This window comes from Somniosus microcephalus, chromosome 4, assembly GCF_052327205.1.
Source record: "Somniosus microcephalus isolate GS21.2 chromosome 4, FLI_Smic_1.0, whole genome shotgun sequence".
Classification (NCBI taxonomy): domain Eukaryota; kingdom Metazoa; phylum Chordata; class Chondrichthyes; order Squaliformes; family Somniosidae; genus Somniosus; species Somniosus microcephalus.
Window position 1 is genome coordinate 77,630,930 of NC_140990.1, and position 27,287 is coordinate 77,658,216.

General features: G+C 48.0%; 1 protein-coding gene across 1 annotated transcript in view; it reads right to left on the reverse strand.

Moving 5' to 3' along the window:
- LOC147119293 (uncharacterized) overlaps positions 1-27,287 on the reverse strand; it is a 162,985-nt gene that overhangs the window by 21,971 nt on the left and 113,727 nt on the right. The window contains 1 exon segment of the mRNA XM_085984937.1: positions 8,238-8,306. Coding sequence (XP_085841063.1) covers positions 8,238-8,306 — 69 coding nt within the window.

Here is a 27,287-nt window from a genome sequence, read left to right on the forward strand (position 1 = left end):
AAGGGATTCAATTACCCGTCCCAACTGGAAACTCATCGAAGCAGTCACACTGGGGAGAGGCTGTTCACCTGCACCTTGTGTGGGAAGGGAGTCACTCAGTAATCAAACCTGCTGGCACACCAGTGAGTTCACACTGGGGAGAGGCCGTTCACCTGCTCCACGTGTGGGAAGGGATTCACTCAATCATCCAACCTGCTGGCACACCAGCGAGTTCACAACTGACTGCAGGGGTTGGATTCTGCTGTTATTGCTGCTGTTAACCACATCCAGGCCTGAACCATGTTCATTCTGACAGTTGGAGTTTGTTTCTGCTGATGTCAATAACCCCAATAACTGGGCTGGAGTTTAATATTCTGGCTATATGTTAAATAGATCAGCTTTGTTTTAAACATGTTGTTGCAGATTTTTCTCTTTCCCACCTGAGTGTTTAGCATCACCTGGCTGGAGCTCAGAAAGGACAATCTGGGGGAGGATCGTACGGCGGGAACAGAACTTCAGCCTGGACACAGTCCTTCAGGGCCACACTGAGAGGGGCAAATGGCACTTTGGTCTCTATTGTCTTCTCGGGTGAATTTCTCACTTGTTCAGGATAATTTTCTGCAACAATATGTTCTAGAACCAACAAGGGGGCAGGCCATATTAGATTTAGGAATGTACCAGATTTAGTGAACAGCCTCACGGTGAGTGAACATTTATCTAACAGCGATCATAACATGATCAAGTTCCACGTTATGTTTGAAAGGGAGAAATGCAAAACAGCTACTAAGATTCTAGTGTTAGTTCAGGGCAACTTCAACAGGATGAGACAGAGACTGTCCACAGTAAACTGGGGAAATCTGTTAATGGGTAAAACGACAGATGATCAGTGGGAGATGTTCAAGAAATAATTTACGGTGATACAGAAGCAGCTTCTACCCCCGAGGGGCAAGAGCTCTACTTACCAAAAACCCCAGCCATGGACGACTAAAGAGAGAAGGGACAACATCAAACTAAAAGAACAAGTACACAGAAATACAATAAATAGCACAAATCATGGTGATTGGGAGAAATACAAAGAACAACAAAGGGTGACAAAACAGACAGTAAGAGCTACAAAAAGGGAGTATGAAAAGTAACTTGTAAGGATTATCAAAATCAACACAATTTTTATTACAATTATCTGAGGAAAAGAATGGTGGTCAGGAGCAATGTGGGCCCCTTGAAAACTGATAATGGTGACATTGTAAATGATAATAAAAAGGTGGACATGTTGAATAATTATTTTGTGTCAGTATTGACAGAGTGGAAGAGGATAGCAGGCCGGACATCCCAAGGAAACTAATATTGAATCAGGGACGGGGACTCACCAAAATAACAGTAATGAAGAAAATAATGTCACTAAAGAGTAACAAATCCCCAGGACCAGATGGTTTCCAAGCCAGGGTTTTAAAGGAAGTAGGTGAGAACATTGCAAATGCCCAAACTATAATCTTCCAAAGTTCTCTCGATTTGGTAACCATTTCAGCAGATTTGAAAATTGCACGTCACTCCGCTATTTCAGAAAGGTGAGAGAGGGAAACCAGGGAATTAGAGACCAGTTAGCCCAACATCTGTTGTGGGGAAATTACTAGAGTCTATAATTAAGGACAGGGTGACTGAACACCTTGAAAATTTTCAGCAGATTAGAGAGAGCCAGCATGGATTTGTGAAAGGTCGGTCATGTCTGCTGAACCTGATTGAATATTTTGAAGAGGTGATTGAAGTAGACAGGGGAATGTCTATGGATGTTATTTATATGGACTTCCAGAAGGCATTTAATAAAGTCCCTTATGAGAGTCTGTTAGCTAAAGTTGAAGCCCATGGAATTGGCTGAGTAGTGGGAGACAGAGAGTGGGGATAATGGGCAGGGACTCTAATTGGCAGGATGTGACTAACGCTGTCCAGCAAGGATCTGTGTTGGGGCCTCAACTATTCACCATATTTATTAATGACTTAGATGATGGGATAGAAAGTCACATATGCAAGTTGCCGATGATACAAAGATAGGTGGCATTGTAAGCAGTGTAGATGGAAGCATAAAATTAGAGCGATGTTAATACATTAAGTGAATGGGTAAAACTGTGGCAAATGGATTTCAATGTAGGCAAATGTGAGGTCATCCACTTTGGACCTAAAAAGGATAGAACAGAGTACTTTCTAAATGGTGAAAAGCTAGAAACAGTGGGGGTCCAACGAGACTTGGGGATCCAGGTACATAGATCATTAAAATGTCATGAACAGGTACAGAAAATAATCAAAAAGGCTAATGGAATGCTGGCCTTTATATCTCGAGGACTAGAATACAAGTGGGTAGAAGTTACACTACAGCTATACAAAGCCCTGGTTAGACCACACCTGGGGTACTGAGAGCAGTTCTGGGCACCACACCTTGGGAAGGATATGTTGGCCTTGGGAGGAGTGCAGCGTAGGTTTACCAGAATGATACCCGGATTCCAGGGGTTAAATTACAAGGAGAGATTAAACAAATTAGGGTTGTATTTCCTGGAATTTAGAAGTTTAAGAGGTGATTTGATTGAAGTTTTCAAGATATTAAGGGGAACTGATAGAGAGAATCTATTTCTGCTCGTTGGGGAGTCTAGGACTAGGGGGCAGAATGTAAAAATTAGAGTCAGACCTTTCAGGAGTGAAGTTAGGAAATACTTCTACACACAAAATGTGTTAGAAGTTTGGAACTCTCTTCCACAAACAGCAGTTGATGCTCGGTCAATTGTTAATTTAAATCTGGGATTGATAGATTTGTGTTAACCAAAGGTATTAAGGACTATGGGGTAAAGGTGGGTATATGGAGTAAAATCTCATTGAATGGTGGGCAGGCTCGAGGGGCTGAATGGCCTACTCCTGTTCCTATGTTGCCAAGCTCTGGAATTTCATTCCTAAACCTTGCCGCCTCTCTACCACTCTTTCCTCCTTTAAGATGCTCCTTAAAACCTACCTCTTTGACCAAGATTTTGGTTACCTGCCCCAATATCTCCTTATATGACTCGCTATCAAATTTTGTTTGAAAATGTTCCTGTGAAGCAACTTGGGATGTTTACTACGTTAAAGGCACTATATAAATGTAAGTTATTGTCTGTGACCACTTACACTGTGACACCAAATCGAGGTACCATTTACACTGTGACACCAAATCCTGTGACCACTTACACTTTGATACCAAATCGAGGTACCATTTACACTGTGACACCAAATCCTGTGACCACTTACACTTTGAGACCAAATCGAGGTACCATTTACACTGTGACACCAAATCCTGTGACCACTTACACTTTGATACCAAATCGAGGTACCATTTACACTGTGACACCAAATCCTGTGACCACTTACACTTTGATACCAAATCGAGGTACCATTTACACTGTGACACCAAATCCTGTGACCACTTACACTTTGAGACCAAATCGAGGTACCATTTACACTGTGACACCAAATCCTGTGACCACTTACACTTTGATACCAAATCGAGGTACCATTTACACTGTGACACCAAATCCTGTGACCACTTACACTTTGAGACCAAATCGAGGTAACATTTACACTGACACCAAATCCAGGGACCATTTACACTGTGGCACCAAATCCTGTGACCACTTACACTGTGAGACCAAATCCGGGGACCACTTACACTGTGAGACCAAATCGAGGTACCATTTACACTGTGGCACCAAATCCTGTGACCACTTACACTGTGAGACCAAATCCGGGGACCACTTACACTGTGAGACCAAATCCAGGGACCATTTACACTGTGGCACCAAATCCTGTGACCACTTACACTGTGAGACCAAATCCGGGGACCACTTACACTGTGAGACCAAATCCTGTGACCACTTACACTGTGGCACCAAATCGCGGTACCATTTACACTGTGACACCAAATCCTGTGACCACTTACACTGAGGCTATAAATGGGAATCAGGGAGCCTCAGTGTGGAGAATGGTCATGGTGGTGAAACCAGCTCTAGTGAGGGTGAAAGGCGGGTAATGGATGAAGGTATGATGGTGGAATCAAATGGTGATTGGTGGGGCCTGGTGACAGGTTATTGTCAGAAGCCCTTTTCAGGCAGGCTGATGACTGGATGTAATCTGCACAATACCTGGATCCGCCTGTTCTTGTCCAAAATCACAAAGCCTAATGTCCGTGATGTCTATTTCTGTGAGAATTGTAGAGATGTGAAAGAAGAGAGGAAATCAGGCTCGGGCCAGAAAGAAGGTTCCTTGAATGAACAATTCATGAGGCTGTTTTGTGACTCGTCTGCGTGAGGTTCAAAAACATGAAATGGAAAAGGACGCGTCTAGTGACACTGGTGTTGTCAATAGTGGTTTCTAACCTTAATCACTATTTCCTAATCCTAATATCCTATCGACTACCCCCAAGCACTGACCCCAATCCTGACCACTAACCCCAATCCTAACCAATAACCTCGAGCCCCAACCACTAACCCTAATCCTAACCAATAACCACTAGCCCCAACCACTAACCCTAATCCTAACCAATAACCACGAGCCCCAACCACTAACCCCAATCCTAACCAATAACCACTGGCCCCAACCGCTAACCCCAATCCTAACCAATAACCACTGGCCCCAACCGCTAACCCCAATCCTAACCAATAACCACTGGCCCCAACCGCTAACCCCAATCCTAACCAATAACCACTGGCCCCAACCGCTAACCCCAATCCTAACCAATAACCACGAGCCCCAACCGCTAACCCCAATCCTAACCAATAACCACTAGCCCCAACCACTAACTCCAATCCTAACCAATAACCACTAGCCCCAACCACTAACCAATAACCACGAGCCCCAACCACTAACCCCAATCCTAACCAATAACCACTAACCCCAATCCTAACCAACAACCACTAACCCCAATCTTAACCAATAACCACGAGCCCCAACCACTAACTCCAATCCTACACCTTAACCCCAGCCCCCGACCGAGGATTATTGACAGGGATCAATGGAGGAGCTAAAGACCCGATAAAGGAAGTATTTGAAACAATTATCTCGATTAAAGAAATAGTGCAAGGTATGTTAGTAACAAGAGATTAAAACAAAGAGACCATCAAAATCAGCAATGACAATTACAAAGATCAGAACATTTCTAAGGCTGTCACATGCAGCGTGTGTGGATTTTTTTTTTTTAATCGGATCCAAGAGATGTTAAATGATATAGAAAATAACAGATTTCAAATCTTATGCAAGGTAGTTCTGTAAAGGGGCGGTTCAAAGGAATTTCAGATGAGAGTAAAGTGAGACACTACAGTTCAGTCTATGACACCCACAAGTCGTGTACACAAATGGAACAAGTTTGGGGTTTGATGTGGTAGAAGGTGGACTAGATGAGAATTGAAATAATCCAGAGTAAGAAAAGGCCCAAAAATGGAACAGTCAGTAACAGAACATCAATTAAGTCTCCTCTTATCATGGAGAAATCAAATATTAGACACACTGTGTGTTTGAAACAAAGCTGATTTATTTAATATTTGTCCAGAATATTAATCTCAAGCCGTTATTCTAGTTATTAACATCAGCAGAAACAAAGCCCAATTGCCAGAGTGAATATGGTTCAGTCCTGGATGTGATTAACAGCACCAATAACAGCAGAATCCAACCTCTGCAGTCACTGGTGAACTCGCTGGTGTCTCAGCAGAGTGCATGACTGAGTGAATCCCTTCCCACACACAGAGCAGGTGAATGGTCTCTCCCCAGTGTGAACTTGCTGGTGATTAAGCAGGTTAGACTTCCAAGTGAAAACCTTCCCACAATAAGAGGTGAAAGATCGCTCCTCAGTGTGAACTCGCTGGTGTCTCAGCAGAGTGCATGACTGAGTGAATCCCTTCCTACACACGGAGCAGGTGAATGGCCTCTCCCCAGTGTGAGTGCATTGGCGGGTCAGCAGGTCGCTTGTGTTTTTAATGCTCTTTTCACAGTCAGAACATCTAAATGGTCTCTTAACAGTGCGAACAAGTTGGTGAGTCAGAAGATGGGATGACTGAGTGAATCCCTTCCCACACACAGAGCAGGTGAAGAAGAGACACACAGGCTACTAGAGTCACCAGCGCCATGGAAAGGACATTAAAGAGTCGCTGTCAGCCCAGTAGATGGCGTCCGTACCATAGCGGCTGAAGATTGTCGGGCAGGAGTGCTGGAAGGGCGGAGCGAGGCGAGAGCGGACCCTATTGTGATGGCACCGATGAAGATGGCTGACGTCCTTGCGGGCTCCGTGCGTACCAGGCAGCTAAGTGTCCTTTGCTGCTTGGTGCGCTCGGCTCGTTAAGAAAAAAGCATTTCACTGACTGGATTTCACTTGTTGTATTTGGTTATGTGACAAATAAAATTGAAATTGAAAATTGAATGGCCTCTCCCCAGTGTGAACTCGCTGGTGTATCTGGAGATGGTATAACTGAGTGAATCCCTTCCCACATTCAATACACGTGAACAGTCTCTTGCCAGTATGAACTCTCTGGTGTATCTGGAGCTTGGATAACTCTGCGAATCCCTTCCCACACACGGAGCAGGAGAACGGTTTCTCCCCAGTGTGAACTCGCTGGTGTCTATAGAGGCTGGATGACTGAGTGAATCCCTTCCCACATTCAATACACGTGAACGGCCTCTCCCCAGTGTGAACTCGCTGGTGTATCTGGAGCTTGGGTAACTCTGCGAATCCCTTCCCACACACGGAGAAAATGAACGGCCTCACCCCAGAGTGAGTGCGCCAATGAGTTTCCAGCTTGGATGGATAATTGAATCTCTTCCCACAGTCCCCACATTTCCACCGTTTCTCCGTGGTGCGGGTGTCCTTGTGTCCCTCCAGGTTCGACGATCGGTTGAAGCCTCGTCCACACACAGAACACGTGTACGGTTTCTCCCCGCTGTGAATGGTGCGATGTTTTTTCAGGTTGTGTAACTGGTTAAAGCTTTTTCCACAGTCAGTGCTCTGGAACACTCTCACTTGGGTGTGGGTGTCTCGGTGCTTTTCCAGTCACACTGATGTTTGAAATCTTTTCCCACAGACAGAACGGACAAACATTCCTCCTTCCACATTCAAAGGCCGATGATATTCAGGTCCTGATGAATGGAGTGACTGTCAGATCTTGATGTGATGTTTGGTTTGAATTTCCCATCTGTAAATCCTCCCCTTCTAATACCCTGTAAAAGGAGTTTACAAAAGCCATCACTGTAAGTATAGGATAGAAATTCAGAAGACAATTCTAGTTTCTATGGAACATTCTTTCCTCTCTTGTTCCCCCAAAGCTGTAAATCCCCGTCCCACACACTCTCCCTCCTCCATGTGCTGAAATCCAAACCCATCGCACCATCTCCAACATTTCTTTCCTCCACTCCCAGTTTTCCCCCTCCCTCTACTCTGGTTGGGTTCAGTTCTACACCCGCTGTGTGCAGAGTGAGAATAAAATCAATGAGTCAATGATTGTCTCTCCTGGTCACTGGGACCCTGAAGCCCCGCCCACTCTCTGTTCCTGTACCAAGATGGCCACGCATACACCGTGCTGCAAGTGGAACTAGTCCGTCTTCGCTCCACCAAGATGGTGGCGCGTAAATGATGAGCAGTTTTGATCGAGCAAGTAGGGAGAAACTGTTCACTCTGGCAAGTGGGTCGGTAACCAAAGGTCACAGATTTAAAATAGTTGCTAAAAGAACTAGAGGGAAATGAGGAGAATTGTTTTCACACAGGGGGTTGTTAAGATCTGGAACGCACCATCTGAAAGGATGCTGGAATCAGGTTCCACAGGAAATTTCAAACAGTAATTGGACATGTACTTGAAGAGGACTAGTTTGCAGAGTTCTGGGGATAAAGCTGGGGTTTGGGACTAAATTGGACAGCTCTTTCAAAGAGCCGGCACAGACACGATGGGCCGAATCACCTCCTTCTGTGCTGTTAGATGCTATGATCAGTGTGAAGACGCTGGTGTCTCTTAAGGTTCTTCGAACTTTTAAAGCTCTTCCCACAGTCAGAACATTTAAAGGGTCTCTCGTCAGTGTAAACAAGCTGGTGTGACAGGAGTGTGGATGACTGAGTGAATCCCTTCCTACACACGGAGCAGCTGAACGTCCCCCTCACCAGTGTGAACTCGCTAGTGTCTCTTCAGCTCCCCGGAGCTTTTAAAGCTCTTCCCACAGTCAGAACATTTAAAGGGTCTCTCATCAATGTGAGCTCGCTGGTGATGCTTCACATACTGGGGGCTTTTAAAGCTCTTCCCACAGTCAGAACACTGAAATGGTCTTTCCCCAGTGTGAACAAGCTGGTGTCCCTTCAGTTCCCTGGGGCTTTTAAAGCTCTTTCCACAGTCAGGACACTGAAATGGTCTCTCATCACTGTGAACAAGCTGGTGTCCCTTCAGATCCCCGGAGCTTTTAAAGCTCTTCCCACAGTCAGAACACTGAAATGGTCTCTCATCAGTGTGAACAAGCTGGTGTCCCTTCAGTTCCACGGGGCTTTTAAAGCTCTTCCCACAGTCAGGACACTGAAATGGTCTTGCATCAGTGTGAACAAGCTGGTGTCCCTTCAGTCCCCTGGCGCTTTTAAAGCTCTTCCCACAGTCAGAACACTGAAATGGTCTCTCATCAGTGTGAACAAGCTGGTGTTCCTTCAGTTCCCTGGGGCTTTTAAAGCTCTTCCCACAGTCAGAACATTGAAATGCTCTCTCATCAGTGTGAACAAGCTGGTGTCGCTTCAGTTCCCCGGGGCTTTTAAAGCTCTTCCCACAGTCAGAACACTGAAATGGTCTCTCATCAGTGTGAACAAGCTGGTGTTCCTTCAGTTCCCCGGGGCTTTTAAAGCTCTTCCCACAGTCAGAACATTGAAATGGTTTCTCATCAGTGTGAACTCGCTGGTGTCGCTTCAGATCCTGGGGGCTTTTAAAGCTCTTCCCACAGTTAGGACACTGAAATGGTCTCTCATCAGTGTGAACAAGCTGGTGTCGCTTCAGATCCTGGGGGCTTTTAAAGCTCTTCCCACAGTCAGAACATTGAAATGGTCTCACATCAGTGTGAACAAGCTGGTGTCGCTTCAGATCCTGGAGGCTTTGACAGCTCTTCCCACAGTCAGAACATTGAAATGCTCTCTCATCAGTGTGAGCTCGCTGGTGTCCCTTCAGTTCCCAGGGGCTTTTAAAGCTCTTCCCACAGTCAGAACACTGAAATGCTCTCTCATCAGTGTGAGCTCGCTGGTGTCCCTTCAGTTCCCGGGCGCTTTTAAAGCTCTTCCCACAGTTAGGACACTGAAATGGTCTCTCGTCAGTGTGAGCTCGCTGGTGTTCCTTCAGATCCCTGGTGCTTTTAAAACTCTTCCCACAGTCAGCACACTGAAATGGTCTCTCATCAGTGTGAGCTCGCTGGTGTTCCTTCAGATGCCTGGGGCTTTTAAAGCTCTTCCCGCAGTCAGGACACTGAAATGGTCTCTCGTCAGTGTGAACTCGCTGGTGTCCCTTCAGATCCCTGGGGCTTTTAAAGCTCTTTCCACAGTCAGAACACTGAAATGGTCTCTCATCAATGTGAACAAGCTGGTGTCCCTTCAGTTCCCCGGGGCTTTTAAAGCTCTTCCCACAGTCAGAACACTGAAATGGTCTCTCCTCAGTGTGAGCTCGCTGGTGTTGCTTCAGATCCCCGGGGCTTTTAAAGTTCTTCCCACAGTCAGAACACTGAAATGGTCTCTCCTCAGTGTGAACTCGCTGGTGTTGCTTCAGATCCCCGGGGCTTTTAAAGCTCTTCCCACAGTCAGAACACTGAAATGGTTTCTCCCCAGTGTGAACTCGCTGGTGTGTTTGCAGGTGGGATGAACAAACAAATCCCTTTCCACACATGGAGCAGGTGAACGGACTGTCCCTGGTGCAACTGCGCCGTTGAACTTCTATTGCAGATGGGGAACTGAATCCCTTCCCGCCGTCCCCACCTTTACCCGGTTTCTCCCCGGTGTGACGGTGCACGTGTCTCGCCAGGTCAGGTGATCGGTTGAATCCACGTCCACACACCGAACACGTGTGCGGTTTGTCATCGCTGCTTTCTCCTTCCATGTGCAAAGGCCGATGATATTCAGGTCCTGATGAATCGAGCGACTCTGTAAGATCTTGACGTGATGTTTGGTCTGAGCTTCCCGCCTGTAACTGCTCCACTTCTATAACCCTGTAAATTGAGATCAGAAAAGGATCAGAGGCAAACTGTTGTTTAATTTTCCTCTTTCCGAACCCAGGGGCAGTGAAGCTGATTTTCAGGCCCCAGCTGCTGCACAGGTTGGTTGAAAGGATCAGCAGTAATGGTGGCTGTAATACCCACAAGCCCCGGCGCTCCAGAAAGCACTCTTTTGACTCTGAGTCCCGTGCATGTGCTCATGGCCCCCGCGCTCTCCCTCCTGCTCCACAATTGCCCGTCTCGATCGGTCCATAACGCGCATGCTCAGCGCACAAAACCCCGCGGTTGGAACATCGGGTGCACATGCGAAGCCGCAACATCTGGTACGCGTGCGCGGCTCAGGTGGGGGCGAGTCGGTGTTTCGCCTCAGCCGCCAGGGAGGTGCGCATACGCAGGACGACCCAACATTCTTCCTGTCAGCAATCACTCCCTCGTTTCTTTAATAAAAACAGAAAATGCTGGAAATACTCAGCAGGTCAGGCAGCATCTGTGGAGAAAGAAACAGAGTTAACGTTTCAGGTCAATGACCTTTCGTCAGAACTGCTTGTTCTTTAGTGTCAGCTGTGACTCAGTTGGTAGCACTCTCGCCTCTGAGGCATAAGGTTGTGGGGTCAAGTCCCACTCCAGAGACTTGAGCACAAAAATCTAGGCTGACACTCCAGTGCAATACTGAGGGAGTGCCGCACTGTCGGAGGTGCCGTCTTTCGGATGAGACGTTAAACTGAGGCCCTGTCTGCTCTCTCAGGTGGATGTAAAAGATCCCATGGCACTATTTCAAGAAAGAAAGACTTGCATTTATATAGTGCTTTCATGATCACCAGATGTCTTGAAGTGCTTTACAGCCAATGAAGTACTACAATGAAGTAGTCACTGTTGTAATGTGGGAAAGAGCAGGGCAGTTATCCCCAGTCTCCTAGCCAATGTTTATCTCTCAATCAACATAAAGATAGATTATCTGGTCATTATAGCATTGCTGTTTGTGGGAGCTTGCTGTGCGCTAATTGACTGCCGCATTTCTTACATTACAACAGTGACTACACTTCAAAAGTGCTTAATTGGCTGTAAAACACTTTGGGATGTCCAGTGGTGGTGAAAGGTGCTATATAAATGCAAGTCTTTCTTCACTGGTCTCACCAGCGACCACTTCTGACTGATGGTTGATTGACATTACAAGAGGATTTGAGTACAGGACTAAAGAAGTCTTACTCCAATTACATAGGGCCCTGGTGAGACCACACCTGGAGTACTGTGTACAATTTTGGTCTCCTTACCTAAGGAAGGATATACTTGCCACAAAGGGAGTGCAATGAAGGTTCACGAGATTGATTCCTGGGATGGCGGGACTGTCGTATGAGAAGAGATTGAGTAAACTAGGCCTGTATTCTCTTGAATTCAGAAGAATGAGAGGGGATCTCATTGAAGCATACAAAATTATTACAGGGCTTGACAGGGTGGCTGCTGGGAGAATGTTTCCCTTGGCTGGGGAGTCTAGAACCAGGGGCCACAGCCTCAGGATAAAGGGTCGGCCATTCAGGACTGAGATGAGAAGACATTTCTTCACACAGAGGGTGGTGAATCTTTGGAATTCTCTACCCCAGAGGGCTGTGGAGGCTCAGTCATTGGGTATATTCACAACAGAAGTCGATAGATTTCTGACCAGTAAGGGCATCAAGGGATATGGCGATGGGGCTGGTGAATGGAGTTGAGGCAGAAGATCAGCCATGATCTCATTTAATGGTGGAGCAGGCTCGAGGGGCCGAATGGCCCTCTCCTGCTCCAATGTAAAGAACTAGATGTAATATCTCCAAGTTTGCAGACGACACAAAGCTGGGTGGGCGTGTGTGCTGTGAGGAGGATGCCGAGAAACTCCAGTATGATTTGGACAGGTTGGGTGATTATACTGCATCTGCCATGCATCTGCCCAATGTGGATAAATGCGAGATTATCCACTTTGGTGGCAAAAACAGGAAGGCAGCTTATTATCTGAACGGCAATAGATTGGGAGCAGGGGAAGTGCAACGAGACCTGGGTGTCCTTGTGCACCAGTCGCTGAAGGTAAGCATGCAGGTGCAGCAGGCGGTTAAGAAGGCAAATGGTATGTTGGCCTTCGTAGCGAGAAGGTTCGAGTACAGGAACAAGGATGTCTTGCTGCAGTTGTACAGGGCCTTGGTGAGACCACACCTTGAGTATTGTGTGCAGTTCTGGTCGCCTTATCTCAGGAAGGATGTTCTTGCCATGGAGGGAGTGCAGCGAAGATTCACCAGGCTGATACCTGGGATGGCAGGAATGACGTATGAAGAGAGATTGGGTCGATTAGGCTTATATTCGCTAGAGTTTAGAAGAATGAGAGGGGATCTCATCGAAACTTATAAAATTCTAACAGGACTAGACAGACTAGATGCAGAAAGGATGTTCCCGATGGCGGGGGAGTCCAGAATCGGGGTTCACAGTCTAAGGATAAGGGGTAAGCCATTTAGGACAGAGATGAGGAGGAATTTCTTCACCCAGAGAGTGGTGAACCTGTGGAATTCTCTACCACAGAAGTTGAGGCCAATTCATTAAATATATTCAAGAAGGAGTTAGATATATTTCTTAAGGCTAAAGGGATCAAGGGAGAAAGCAGGGACAGGGTACTGAGCCATGATCACATTGAATGACAGAGCAGGCTCGAGGGGCCGAATGGCCTACTCCTGCTCCTATCTTCTATGTTTCTATGTCTGAAATTGTTGAACTCAATGTTGAGTCCAGGAGGCTGTAAAGTGCCTGATAGAAAGATGAGGTGCTGTTCCTCGAGCTTTATTGGAACAGTGTAAGAGGCCAAGGTCAGATGGAGACCGGAAGCTCAGGGTCACCCTTACAGACTGAACGGAGGTGTTCTGCAAAGCGGTCGCCCAATCTGTGTTTGGTCTCCTCAATGTAGATGAGACCGCATCCTGAGCAGCGAATATAGTACACTAAATTGCAACAAGTACAAGTAAATCGCCGTTTCACCTGGAATGAGTGTTTGGGGCCCTGGACAGTGGGAAGGGAGGAGGTAAAAGGGCAGGTATTGCATCTCCTGCACTTGCACAGGAAGGTACCGTGGGGAGGGGCTGTTGGGGGTGATTGAGGAGTGAACCCGGGTGTTGCGGAGGGAGCGGTCCCTTCGGAATGCTGAAAGGGGAGTGGAGGGGGAGATGTGTTTGGTGGTGGGGTCGCGCTGGAGGTGGCGGAAATGGCGGAGGATGATCCGTTGAATGTGGAGGCTGGTGGGGTGAAAGGCGAGGACAAGGGGAACCCTATCGTGGTTCTGGGAGGGAGGGGAAGAGGTGAGAGCAGAAGTGCAGGAAATGTCAACCACGGTAGAGGGGAATCCTCGGTTGAGGAAAAAGGAAGACATATCTGCTAGTGTGGAAGATGGCATCGTCAGAACAGATGTGACAGAGACAGAGAAACTGGGAGAATGGAATAGAGTCCTTACAGGAAACGGGGTGGGAGGAAGTGTAGTCCAGGTAGCTGTGGCAGTCAGTGGGCTTGTGGTGGATGTTTGTCGATAGCCTATCCCCAGAAATGGAGACAGAGAAGTCGATGAAGGGAAAAGTCGGAGATGGACCATGTGAAGGTGAGCATGTGCGGCGCTGAGAAAGTTCCATCGATAGTGGCGCATGTGCGGTGTCAGCGTCAACTTAGCGTGGCGGCTGGAGTGCTTTGTGGAGCACGGGTGCTTGTGGGTATTACAGCCGCCATTACTGTTGATCCTTTCAACCAACCTGTGCAGCAACTGGAGCCTGAAAATCAGCTTCACTGCCCCTGGGCTGGGAAAGGGGAACACGGGCAACATTCTCCCTCTTACCCCTTTCTAAACTCGTTTTACAGGATTTTAGAAGTGGACATTTACAGACAGGAAGCTCAGACCAAACATCACGTAAAGGGGCAGTTACACTGCTGGGACCCCCAAATAGACAGAGGGAGATAGAAGAGAAAATAATTAGGCAAATTTCTGAGATTTGCAAAAACAATACGGCAGTAATAGTAGGAGATTCCAACAACCCTAACATTAACTGGGATAGAATCAGTATTGAAGATATAGAGGGAGCAGAATTCTTAAAATGCCTTCAGGAGAACTTTTTTAAACCAGTACGTAGCAAGTCCAACAAGGGAGGGGGTGGTTCTGGACTTAGTTTTAGGGAATGAAGCTGGATAGGTGGAAGGGTTATCAGTGCAAGAGCATTTTGGTGGTAGTGATCATAATTCAGTTAGATTTAGCGTAGTTATGGAAAAGGATAAAGATAGTAAAAGTTCTCAATCTTAATAAGCTGAGATGTGATTCAGCAAAAGTGGACTGGAAACAGCTACTTGTCAGAGCAGTGGGAGGCATTCAAGGAAGAGATAGTGAGTGTACAGAGCAAATATGTTCCCACAAAGAAAAAGGGTGGGATTCCCAAATCTATACAGGGTTTGTTGGGAACCTATGCAAGGAGACAGAGGAAAGGGAAGCAAGGATAGTAACAAAAGACAGGAAGGAGAAAAGCGGAAGTGGAAGGCAGAGAAATCAAGGGTGTAAATCAAACAGGGCCACAGTAAATAAGAATTCTAAAAGGACTAAAAGTGTTAAAAAATCAATCCTGAAGGCTTTGTGTCTTAATGCGAGGAGCATTTGTAATAAGGTGGATGAATTAGCTGTGCAAATCGATGTAAACGGATATGATATGATTGGGATTACGGAGACATGGCTCCAGGGTGACCAATGCTGGGAATTCAACATCCAGGGGTATTCAATATTCAGGAAGGACAGGAAAAAAGGAAAAGGAGGTGGGGTAGCATTGCTGGTTAAAGAGGAGATTAACACAATAGTAAGGAAGGATATTAGCTCTGATGATGTGGAATCTGTAATGGGCAGAGCTGAGAAATACCAAGGGGCAGAAAACGTTAGTGGGAGTTGTATACAGACCCCCAAACAGTAATGCTGAGGTTGGAGATGGCATTAAACGGGAAATTAGAGACGCATGCAATAAGGGCACAGCAGTTATCATCGGTGACTTTAATCTACATATAGATTGGGCTAACCAAATTAGTAACAATACTGTGGAGGAGGAATTCCTAGAGTGTATACGGGATGGCTTCCTGGACCAATATGTCGAGGAACCAACTAGAGATCAGGCCATCTTAGACTGGGTATTATGTAATGAGAAAGGATTAATTAGCAATCTTGTTGTGCGAGGCCCCTTGGGGAGGAGCGATCATAATATGATCGAATTCTTCATTAAAATGGAGAGTGAAGTAGTTGACTCAGAGACTAGGGTCCTGAATTTAAATAAAGGAAACTACGATGGTATGAGGCACGAGTTGGCTAGGATGGATTGGGGAACGTTACTTAAAGGGTTGATGGTGGATAGGCAATGGCAAACATTTAAAGATCGCATGGATGAACTACAGAATTTGTTCATCCCTATTTGGCATAAAAATAAAACAAAAAAGGTGACTCAACCATGGCTAACAAGGGAAATTAGGGATAGCATAAGATCCAAGGAGAGGACAAATAATTTGACCAGAAAAAGCAGCAAACCTGAGAATTGAGAGCAGTTTAGGATTCAGCAAGGAGGACAAAAGGATTATGAGAGTAAGCTTGCAGGGAACATAAAACTGACTGTAAAAGCTTCTATAAATATGTGAGGAGAAAAAGATTGGTGAAGTCAAGCGTAGGTCCCTTGCAGTCAGAATCAGGGGAATTTATAATGGGGAACAAAGAAATGGCAGACCAATTAATTACATACTTTGGTTCTGTCTTCACAAAGGAGGACACAAATAACCTTCCAGAGATGTTGGGGAACATAGGGTCTAATGCGAGGGAGGAATTGAATGAAATCAGTATTTGTAGGGAAATGGTGTTAGGGAAATTGACGGGATTGAAGGCCAATAAATCCCCAGGGCCTGATAATCTACATCCTAGGGTACTTAAGGAAATGGCCCTAGAAATAGTAGATGCATTGCTGGTCATCTTCCAAAATTCTATAGACTCTGGAACAGTTCCCATGGATTGGAGGATAGCTAATGTAACCCCACTATTTAAGAAGGGTGGTACAGAGAAAACGGGGACTTATAGACCGGTAAGCCTGACATCAGTAGTGGGGAAAATGCTAGAGTCCATTATAAAAGATGTAATAGCAGAGCACTTGGAAAACAGTGACAGGATCGGACAAAGTCAACATGGATTTACAGAAGGTAAATCATGCTTGACTAATCTACTGGAATTTTTTTGAGGATGTAACTGGTAGAATAGATAAGGGAGAACCAGGAAGGATGTTCCTGATGGCGGGGGCATCCAGAACCAGGGGTCACAGTCTAAGGATAAGGGGTAAGCCATTTAAGACAGAGATGAGGAGGAATTTCTTCACCCAGAGAGTGGTGAACCTGTGGAATTCTCTGCCACAGAAGGCAGTTGAGGCCAATTCATTAAATATATTCAAGAAGGAGTTGGATATATTTCTTACGGCTAAAGGGATCAAGGGATATGGAGAGAAGGCAGGGACAGGGTACTGAATTTGGATGATCAGCCATGATCTCATTAAATGGCGGAACAGGCTCGAGGGGCCGAATGGCCTACTCCTGCTCCTATCTTCTATGTTTCTATAAAAGGGAAGTTTATGTCAGATACTGAGAGCTAAATACTGCAGAAAGCCTAGAGTAGTATAGTAGGTGCAGGTGTGCAATTAAAAAGGGATATTAGGAAAGCAAAGTGAGGGCTTATTGGCAAGTAAAATCAAGGAAAACCCAAAGATGTTTTATAAATACATAAAGAGCAAGAGGATAACCAAGGAAAGAGTCGGGCCTATTAGAGACCAAAAGCGAAGGTTGTGTGTGAAGGTGGAAGATGTGGGTATGGTTCTTAATGAATACTTTGCATCTGTCTTCACAAAAGAGAGGGACGATGCAGACATTGTAGTTAAGGAGGAGGAGTGTGAAATATTAGGTGAGACAAACATAGTGAGAGAGGAAGTATTAAGGGGTTTAGCATTTTTGAAAGTGGATAAATCGCCAGGTCTGGATGAAATGTGACCCAGGCTGTTAAGAGAAGCAAGAGAGGAAATAGCGGAGGCTCTGACCATCATTTTCAATCCTCTCTGGCTACAGGTGTGGTGCTGGAGGACTGCTAACGTTGTACTGTTGTTTAAAAAGGGAGAAAGGGATAGACCGAGTAATTACAGGCCAGTCAGCCTAACCTCGGTGGTGGGCAAATTGTTGGAAAAAATTCTGAGGGACAGTATTAATCATCATTTAGAAAGGCACAGATTAATCAAGGACAGTCAGCATGCATTTGTTAAGGGAAGATCGTGTCTGACAAACTTGGTTGAACTTTTTGAGGAGGTAACAAGGATCAGTGTAGCGCATTTGATGTAGTCTACATGGATTTTAGCAAGGCTTTTGACACGGTCCCACATGGCAGACTGGTCAGAAAAGTAAAAGCCCTGGGATCCAAGGGAAAGTGTCAAGTTCGATTCAAAATTGGTTCAGTGGCAGGAAGCAGAGGGTAATGGTCAACGGGTGTGTTTGTGACTGGAAGGCTGTTTCCAGTGGGGTTCCGCAGGGCTCAGTACTGGGTCCCTTGCTTATTGTGGTATATATCAATGATTTAGACTTCAATGTAGGAGGCATGATTAAGAAGTTTGCAGACGATACAAAAATTGGCCACGTGGTTGATAGTGAGGAAGAAAGCTGCAGACTGCAGGAAGATATCAATGAACTGGTCAGGTGGGCAGAACAGTGGCAACTGTAATTCAATCTGGAGAAGTGTGAGGTAATGCATTTGGGGAGGGCTAACAAGGCAAGGGAATACACATTAAATGGTAGGACACTGAGAAGTGTAGAGGAACAAAGGGACCTTGGAGTGCATGTCCACAGATCCCTGAAGGTAGCAGGACAGGTACTTTATTAGCTGAGGCATAGAATATAAGAGCAGGAAGGTTATGCTTGAACTGTATAAAAAACTAGTTAGGCCTCAGCTAGAGTACTGCGTACAGTTCTGGTCACCACATTACAGGAAAGATGTGATTGCACTAGAGGGGGTGCAGAGGAGATTTACAAGGATGTTTACTGGGCTGGGGAATTTTAGCTATGAGGAAAGATTAGATCAGCTGAAGTTGTTTTCTTTGGAACAGAGGAGGCTGAGGGGAGATTTAATTGAGGTGTATAAAATGATGAGGGGCCGTGGTTGAGTGGATAGGAAGGACCTATTTCCCTTAGCAGAGGGGTCAATAACCAGGGGGGCAAAGATTAAAAGTAACTGGTAGGAGGTGTAGAGGGGATTTGAGGAGAAAAGTTTTCACCAAGAGGGTGCAGGGAGTCTGGAACTCACTGCTTGAAAGGGTGGTAGAGGCAGCAACTCTCATCGCATTTAAAAAGTACTTGGATATGCATTTGGAGTGCCGTAGCCTACAAGGCTACGGACCAAGAGCTGGAAAGTGGCATTGGGCTGGATAGCTTGTTTTCTGCCTGCATAGACACGGTGAGCAGAATAGTCCCCTTCTGTGCCATAAACTTCTATGATTCTATGACACCAATCTCCTCCTGTCTGATATAAACCAACCCCAGTCACTGACACCAATCTCCTCCTGTCTGATATAAACCAATCCCAGTCACTGACACCAATCTCCTCTTGTCTGATATAAACCAACCTCACAGTCACTGACACCAATCTCCTCCTGTCTGATATAAACCAACCCCACAGTCACTGACACCAATATCCTCCTGTCTGATATAAACCAACCCCAGTCACTGACACCAATCTCTTGTCTGATATAAACCAACCCCAGTCACTGACACCAATCTCCTCCTGTCTGATATAAACCAACCCCACAGTCACTGACACCAATCTCCTCCTGTCTGATATAAACCAACCCCACAGTCACTGACACCAATCTCCTCCTGTCTGATATAAACCAATCCCACAGTCACTGACACCAATCTCCTACTGTCTGATATAAACCAACCCCAGTCACTGACACCAATCTCCTCCTGTCTGATATAAACCAACCCCACAGTCACTGACACCAATCTCCTCCTGTCTGATATAAACCAACCCCACAGTCACTGACACCAATCTCCTACTGTCTGATATAAACCAACCCCACAGTCACTGACACCAATCTCCTCCTGTCTGATATAAACCAACCCCACAGTCACTGACACCAATCTCCTCCTGTCTGATATAAACCGACCCCACAGTCACTGACACCAATCTCCTCCTGTCTGATATAAACCAACCCCAGTCACTGACACCAATCTCCTCTTGTCTGATATAAACCAACCCCACAGTCACTGACACCAATCTCCTCCTGTCTGATATAAACCAACCCCAGTCACTGACACCAATCTCCTCTTGTCTGATATAAACCAACCCCAGTCACTGACACCAATCTCCTCCTGTCTGATATAAACCAATCCCACAGTCACTGACACCAATCTCCTCCTGTCTGATATAAACCAACCCCACAGTCACTGACACCAATCTCCTCTTGTCTGATATAAACCAATCCCATAGGTCCAGAAAGATTAAACTCAGCCCGTTACCTGGATTGGACTTGTCTCCATTCCCGTGCCGAGGGGATTGCTGTACCAGACGGGAGGGGCAACATTTGGGGCTCTCGATTCTCCACCAATTCCCATTCCCCTTCTTTCTGGTGGATAATGGAGGTGTCACAGTGTGTAATGTGCAAGTCAGTAAGAATTGTCAGCGAGGATTAATCAGCACTTTCTAATAGCAGATGTTCTTATTCGGGCGGGAAAATGGAGTTGAGGTGGATGATCAGCCATGATCTTATTGAATGGTAGAGCAGGCTCGAGGGGCCGTGTGGCCCACTCCTGCTCCTAATTCTTATGTTCTTATGTTAATCAGTGGAACCTTTCAGACACTGATTTGTAGATTTTGTACCAAAGATTAATATAGTATTAAAGTAAAATTAATAATTTTATTATAAACTAAACTAATTTCTGACGAGAGTCTCTGAATTAAGGGGAAAGATCGCAGACAGCACTATTTAAAGCAGCCCCGAGATCACAATCAGCTTTATATCCAGAATATTAAACTCCAGCCCAGTTATAGGGGTTATTAACATCAGTAGAAACAAACTCCAACTATCAGAATGAACATGGTTCAGTCCTGGTTGTGATTAACAGCAGCAACAGCAGAATCCAACCGCTGCAGTCACTTGTGAACTCAACAGTGTCTCAACAGGTTGGATGAATAAGTGAATCTCATCCCACACTTGGAGCAGGCGAAAGGCCTGTCTCCAGTGTGAACTCGCTGGTGAATCAGCAGGTTGGATGACCGACTGAATCTGTTCGCACACACGGAGCAGGTGAACGGTTTCTCCCCAGTGTGAGTCTCTTGGTGTCTCAGCAGTTCCCTTTTGTATTTAAAGCTCTTCTCACAGTCAGAATAGTTAAAAGTCTCTTATCAGAGTGAACACGTTGGTGGTCAATGAGGTGAGAGGACTGATTGAATCCTTTCCCACACTCAGAGCAGGTGAACGCCCTCTCCCCAGTGTGAACCCGCTGGTGTCTCAGCAGATCATTGTTGCTTTTAAAGCTCTTCTCGCAATCAGGACATTCAAAAGGTCTCTTATCAGAGTGACTGCGTCGATGAATTTCCCGCTCACACGGGTAACTGAATCCCTTCCCAAAGTCCCCACATTTCCACGGTTTCTCCATGGTGCAGAAGTCCTTGTGTCTCTCCAGGTTGGACGATCAGTTGAAGCCACGTCCATACACACAGAACACGTGTATGGTTTCTCCTCGCTGTGAATGCTGCGATGTTTTTTCAGGCTGTGTAACTGGTTAAAGCTCTTTCCACAGTCAGTGCACTGGAGCACTCTCACTCGGGTGTGTGTGTCTCGGTGCTTCTCCAGTCACATTCATGTTTGAAATCTTTGCCCACAGACAGAACAGACAAACATTTCTCCTTCCACATTCAGAAGCCGATGATATTCAGGTTCAGATGAATCGAGTGGCTCTGTCAGATTTTGATGTGATGTTTGGTTTGAGTTTCCCATTTGCAAATCCTCCCCTTCTAACATGCTGTAAAAGCAGTTTTCAAAAGTCTTCACTGTGAGTACAGGATAGAAATTCAGAACAGACAATTCTAGGTGCTGACTGTGGCTGGGTTCAGTTCTACACTCACTGGTTCCCCTCCGTCTCCTCCCCTGAAGGTGCTGACTCTGGCTGGGTTCAGTTCTACACTCACTGGTTCCCCTCTCTCTCCTCCACTGAAGGTGCTGACTCTGGCTGGGTTCAGTTCTACACTCACTGGTTCCCCTCCCTCTCCTCCCCTGAAGGTGCTGACTCTGGCTGGGTTCAGTTCTACACTCACTGGTTCCCCTCCCTCTCCTCCCCTGAAGGTGCTGACTCTGGCTGGGTTCAGTTCTACACTCACTGGTTCCCCTCCCTCTCCTCCCCTGAAGGTGCTGACTCTGGCTGGGTTCAGTTCTACACTCACTGGTTCCCCTCTCTCTCCTCCACTGAAGGTGCTGACTCTGTCTGGGTTCAGTTCTACACTCACTGGTTCCCCTCCCTCTCCTCCCCTGAAGGTGCTGACTCTGGCTGGGTTCAGTTCTACACTCACTGGTTCCCCTCCCTCTCCTCCCCTGAAGGTGCTGGCTCTGGCTGGGTTCAGTTCTACACTCACTGGTTCCCCTCCCTCTCCTCCCCCCCTCCCTCTCCTCCCCTGAAGGTGCTGACTCTGGCTGGGTTCAGTTCTACACTCACTGGTTCCCCTCCCTCTCCTCCCCTGAATGTGCTGACTCTGGCTGGGTTCAGTTCTACACTCACTGGTTCCCCTCCCTCTCCTCCCCTGAAGGTGCTGACTCTAGCTGGGTTCAGTTCTACACTCACTGGTTCCCCTCCCTCTCCTCCCCTGAAGGTGCTGACTCTGGTTGGGTTCAGTTCTACACTCACTGGTTCCCCTCCCTCTCCTCCCCTGAATGTGCTGACTCTGGCTGGGTGTCTGTGCTCTCTCCCCTTGTTTCCAACACTCTGGCCTTCCCTGTCTATCTGTAATATCTCCCTGTTTTGGTGCTGGGCTCTCCCTGACCGTCACCATTTCACAGAATCATACAGCACAGGAGGAGGCCATTCGGTCTATCGTGCCTGTGGTGCTCTCTGAAAGAGCCACTGAATTAGTCCCACTGCCTGGCTCTTTCCCCATAGATTGGAAAATTTTCCTTTGGAAGTATTTATCCAATTCCCTTGAAAGTTACTATTGAGCCTGCTTCAACCAGCCTTTCAGGCAGTGCATTCCAGATCACAAGTCGCTGATTTAAAAAGTCTATCCCCACCTCCCCCCTGGCTTTTTGCCCAATTATTTTAATTCTGTGTCCTCTGATTACCGACCCTCCTGCCAGTGGAAACATCTACTATCCTATCGACTCTATGAAAACCCCTCATAATTTTGAACACCACTATTAAATCTCCCCTTAACCTTCTCTGCCCAAAGGAGATCAGTCTCAGCTTCTCCAGTCTCTCCAGATAACTGAAACCCCTCATCCCTGGCACCATCCGAGTAAATCTCCTCTGCACCCTCTCCAAGGCCTTGAGGTTTTGTCTAAAGTGCGGTGCCCAGAATTGGACACAATACTCGAACTAGAGATTTATAAAGGTTTGTGGCAGAGCCACCAAGAGACTCTTGCAGTAATGTATATAATTGCCTTTAACAGGGGTTCGGTAAAATGTCGATCCAGCACGATGACGTCATCACGCAGGTCACGTGACATTCCCAACGGCGGGAAACGTCATGACGTCATGACGTCAGAGGGGGAGGCGTTCTCTCTCAGTCCTCGTGGAACCAGTTTGAGTACAGACCTGTTTAGAGTTTCTCCTGCGTTTTTGTTTGTAACTTTTACCAGTTTGCATTAAACCTCATTTGGTTTGCTGATAGTCTCGATCTCAGTACTTTCGTTAAGAATTTGACCATTCCTACAGTGGTGACCCTGAATCTTCGCGGACGATGTTCGCGGAGGAAACGAAACGCTGTGCCATAATGGAAGCCAACGCAGTGGCTTTGAAGCTCCCTCAATTTTGGGAACAACAGGCGGCCTCCTGGTTCGTGCAAGCGGAGGCACAGTTCGAGCTCCGCAATGTCGTGCAGGATCAGACCCGTTATCTTTACGTGGTCTCCGCACTCGACAGCTCAACGGCATCGAGGATCATCAGCCTGCTGGAAAAACCCCCAGCCGCCAACAAGTACGACGCCATCAAGGCGTGGCTAATGCAGGTATTCGGCCTCACGAAGGCAGAGCGCGCACGATGCCTACTCATGCTGCCCGGGTTAGGAGACTCCAAACCTTCGGAGTTGATGAGCCAGAGGCTCACACTCCTGGGGTCTGAACCTCAATGTTTCCTGTTCCGCGAACTGTTCCTCAGCCAACTGCCCGAACAGGTGCAGGCAGCCCTCGCCAGATCGGACGCCGCGGATTGTATAGCGCTCGCCGAAGAGGCAGATAAAATATACGTGGTCATGCAGCAACACTGCGCCATCGCGAGCCGCCCCACCCCAAAGGGCCCTGCCTCAACGCCTCCACCAACCGGCTTCTGCTATTACCACGCTCGGTTTGGCGCGAAGGCCAGATGCTGCCGTCCGCCTTGCAGTTTCGCACCCAAAGCAACGAAACAACAACTGCGCATCAAGAAGACTGAATCTGAGGTATGTCCCATGGCCATGATGGCGATCGGCGATTCCGGGAAGCTACTTTATTTAACCGACTCCATCTCGGGCCGTCGTTTTTTGTGCGACACAGGGGCGCAGTGCAGCATCCTTCCCACGTCGGTCCTCGACCTTCGGTCTGGCAGGCGTGGTTTCCCCCTCCAAGCTGCCAACAGGGGTGCGATTCGTACTTTTGGGAAACGGCGGGTCCAGGTCTGCTTCGCTGGCCAACGTTTTATATGGGAATTCGTCACCGCCAAAATTTCACAAGCAATCCTCGGCGCCGACTTTTTATGCGCCAACGGCCTGTCGGTCGATTAAAAAAATCGGCGGCTCGTTCACGCCGCCATGTTCGGCTGTATTCCATGCTTGTGCGGCACGGTCGCGCCGCACTCGGTCTCCTGCGCTTTGCCGCCGCCCAACGACTTCACCCGCCTCCTCGGAGAATTTCCAGAGCTGACCAAGCCCACCTTCTCGGCTACGACCGCCAAACATGGGGTGGAGCACCATATTACAATGACCGGCTCTCCCTTCTACGCAAGGGCATGGCGACTAGAGCCCAGCAAGCTCGCGGCTGCAAAGGCGGAGTTCGCCGCGATGGAAAAGTTGGGGATTATTCGCCGGTCGAGTAGTCCCTGGTCTTCGCCTCTCCACATCGTCCCCAAGCCCGGAGGAGGGTGGCGGCCCTGTGGCGACTGCTGTTGCCTCAACGATGTCACGACTCCCGACCGGTACCCCATACCGCACATACAGGATTTCTCCATGCATTCGGCGGGGAATTCGATCTTCTCTAAAGGTCGACCTCGTCCGTGGGTACCATCAAGTACCGGTGCATCCCCAGGACATCAAAAAGACAGCGGTCATTACCCCTTTTGGCCTATTTGAGTTCCTCCGCATGCCTTAAAAATGCGGCTCAGGCATTCCAGCGCCTAATGGATTCGGCGCTGAGGGATCTCAAATTTTTATTCGTCTATCTGGACAACATACTGATCACCAGCGCCACGAAGGAGGAACATCTCAGGCATCTGCGCATCCTCTTTCGTCGCCTTCATCAACACGGCCTCATTATCAACCCGGCCAAATGACAGTTCAGCCTGCAGCAGATCGACTTCTTAGGCCACCGCATCACTTCGGAGGGGGCAACGCCTCTTCGGGCTAAGGTGGAGGCGATCGCGGCATTCCCTCGGCCGCAGTCCGTGAAGGCCCTCCAGGAGTTCCGTGGGTATGGTAAATTTTTACCATCGTTTTGTTCCCAGGGCCGTGCAACTCATGCGGCCGCTCTACGAGGCCCTCAGAGGAAAGCCGGGAAAGGAGCCCGTGGTTTGGACGCAGGAGATGGTTTGTGCCTTCGGAGACACGAAGACCGCTCTCGCGAATGCAACAATGTTGGCACACCCCCTGCCTGGAGCCACCATCGCTCTTACGACTGACGCTTCTGCCTACGCCATAGGGGCCGTCCGAAAGCAATGGGTCAATGGCACGTGGCAACCACTGGCGTTTTTTAGCCGCCAACTGCGGCGGCACGAACGCAAGTACAGTACATTTGACAGGGAGCTGTTGGCGTTGTTTTTGGCCATTCGCCATTTTCGTTTTCTGCTCGAAGGGCGCCACTTCACTGCGTTTGTAGACCACAAACCACTGACGTTCGCGATGGCCAAGGCTGCCGAACCGTGGTCGGCTCGACAGCAGCGACAACTTACATTTATTTCAGAGTTTACCACCGACATCCGGCACGTGGCCGGCAAGGACAACGTGGTAGCGGATTGCCTTTCCCGCGCGACCGTCCAAGCCGCCCAGTTGGGGATCGATTATGCGAGCATGGCTGCTGACCAAGCTGCCGACGCGGATACTCAAGCTTTTCGTTCCGACTCCTCCAGCCTCCAACCAATGGATGTGCAGTTTCATTCGGCGGGTACCTCCTTACTCTGTGACGTCTCCTTGGGAGACCCCCGTCCAATCATTCCGTCCGCCTGGCGTAGGAAAGTTTTTGACGCCGTGCATGAACTTTCACATCCTGGTGTGAAGGCATCGCAGAGGTTACTGGCATCCAAATTCGTCTGGAGAGGGATGCGCAAGGACGTCCGCGACTGGGCTAACACCTGTGTGGTTTGTCAACGAGCCAAAGTACAATGACACGTCAAGGCCCCCTTGGCCACTTTCGAGGTACCGGAACGTCATTTCGACCACGTCAACATCGACCTCGTAGGGCCACTTCCGCCGTCGCAGGGTTTCACACACCTCCTGACCATGGTAGATCGCACCACGAGATGGCCAGAGGCGGTTCCCCTGACGTCTACCACCTCTGCGGATGTCGCTAGAGCCTTTATCTCCTCATGGGTTGCACGCTTTGGGGTTCCGACGGATATTTCGTCCGACCGCGGTCCACAATTCTCGTCCGAGCTTTGGAACGAGGTGGCCTCAGGTTTGGGCACCAAACTCCATCGCACCACGGCCTACCACCCGCAGGCGAATGGGTTGTGTGAGCGTTTCCATCGATCGTTGAAGGCGTCGCTCGGAGCCAGCCTCCTGGGCGCTGCATGGGTTGATAAACTGCCTTGGGTTATGCTTGGTTTGCGCACAGCACCAAAGTAGGACCTGCAGTCATCTGCCTCGGAAATGGTGTACGGCCAGCCGCTCCAGGTGCCAGGCGAATTCCTGCCGTCACCTACAAGGCCGTGGTCTGCAGCCGATCAGCTGGCGGCCCACCGGGAAGCGGCCCAGTGCTTCAGGCCAGTCCCGACGTCGCAGCACGGTTTTCCTGCCTCCCACGTTCCAGCAGAGTTGATGAAGGCCAAATTCGTGTTTGTTCGTCATGATGCTCATCGCAGCCCGCTCAAGCCTCCGTATACAGGCCCTTTCCGGGTTTTACAGACAGGGGCTAAGAGTTTTTTGGTCGACCTAGGTGGCAAGCCGGACCACATCTCCGTCGATTGCCTCAAGCCCGCGCACCTGGACCTCGAGCAGCCAGTCGACCCTGCTCAGCCACCGCGTCGAGGTCGACCGCCGGCCGCTACCACATCTGGCCAGGTCGCTATACCCGCCAGCTCACTGACTGCTCAGCGAATTCCTCTCTGGGAATTTAGGACTCGTTCAAACAGGCTTGTCCGACCTCCTCTTCGATTGACTTTTGTCATTAAAGACAATTCTGGGGGGGCGTATGTGTCAGAGCCACCAAGAGACTCTTGCAGTATAATGTATATAATTGCCTTTAACAGGGGTTCGGTAAAATGTTGATCCAGCGCGATGACGTCATCACGCAGGTCACGTGACGTTCCCAATGGCGGGAAACGTGATGACGTCAGAGGGGGGAGGCGTTTTCTCTCAGTCCTCGTGGAACCAGTTTGAGTACAGACCTGTTTAGAGTTTCTCCTGCATTTTTGTTTGTAACTTTTACCAGTTTGCATTAAATCTCATTTGGTTAGCT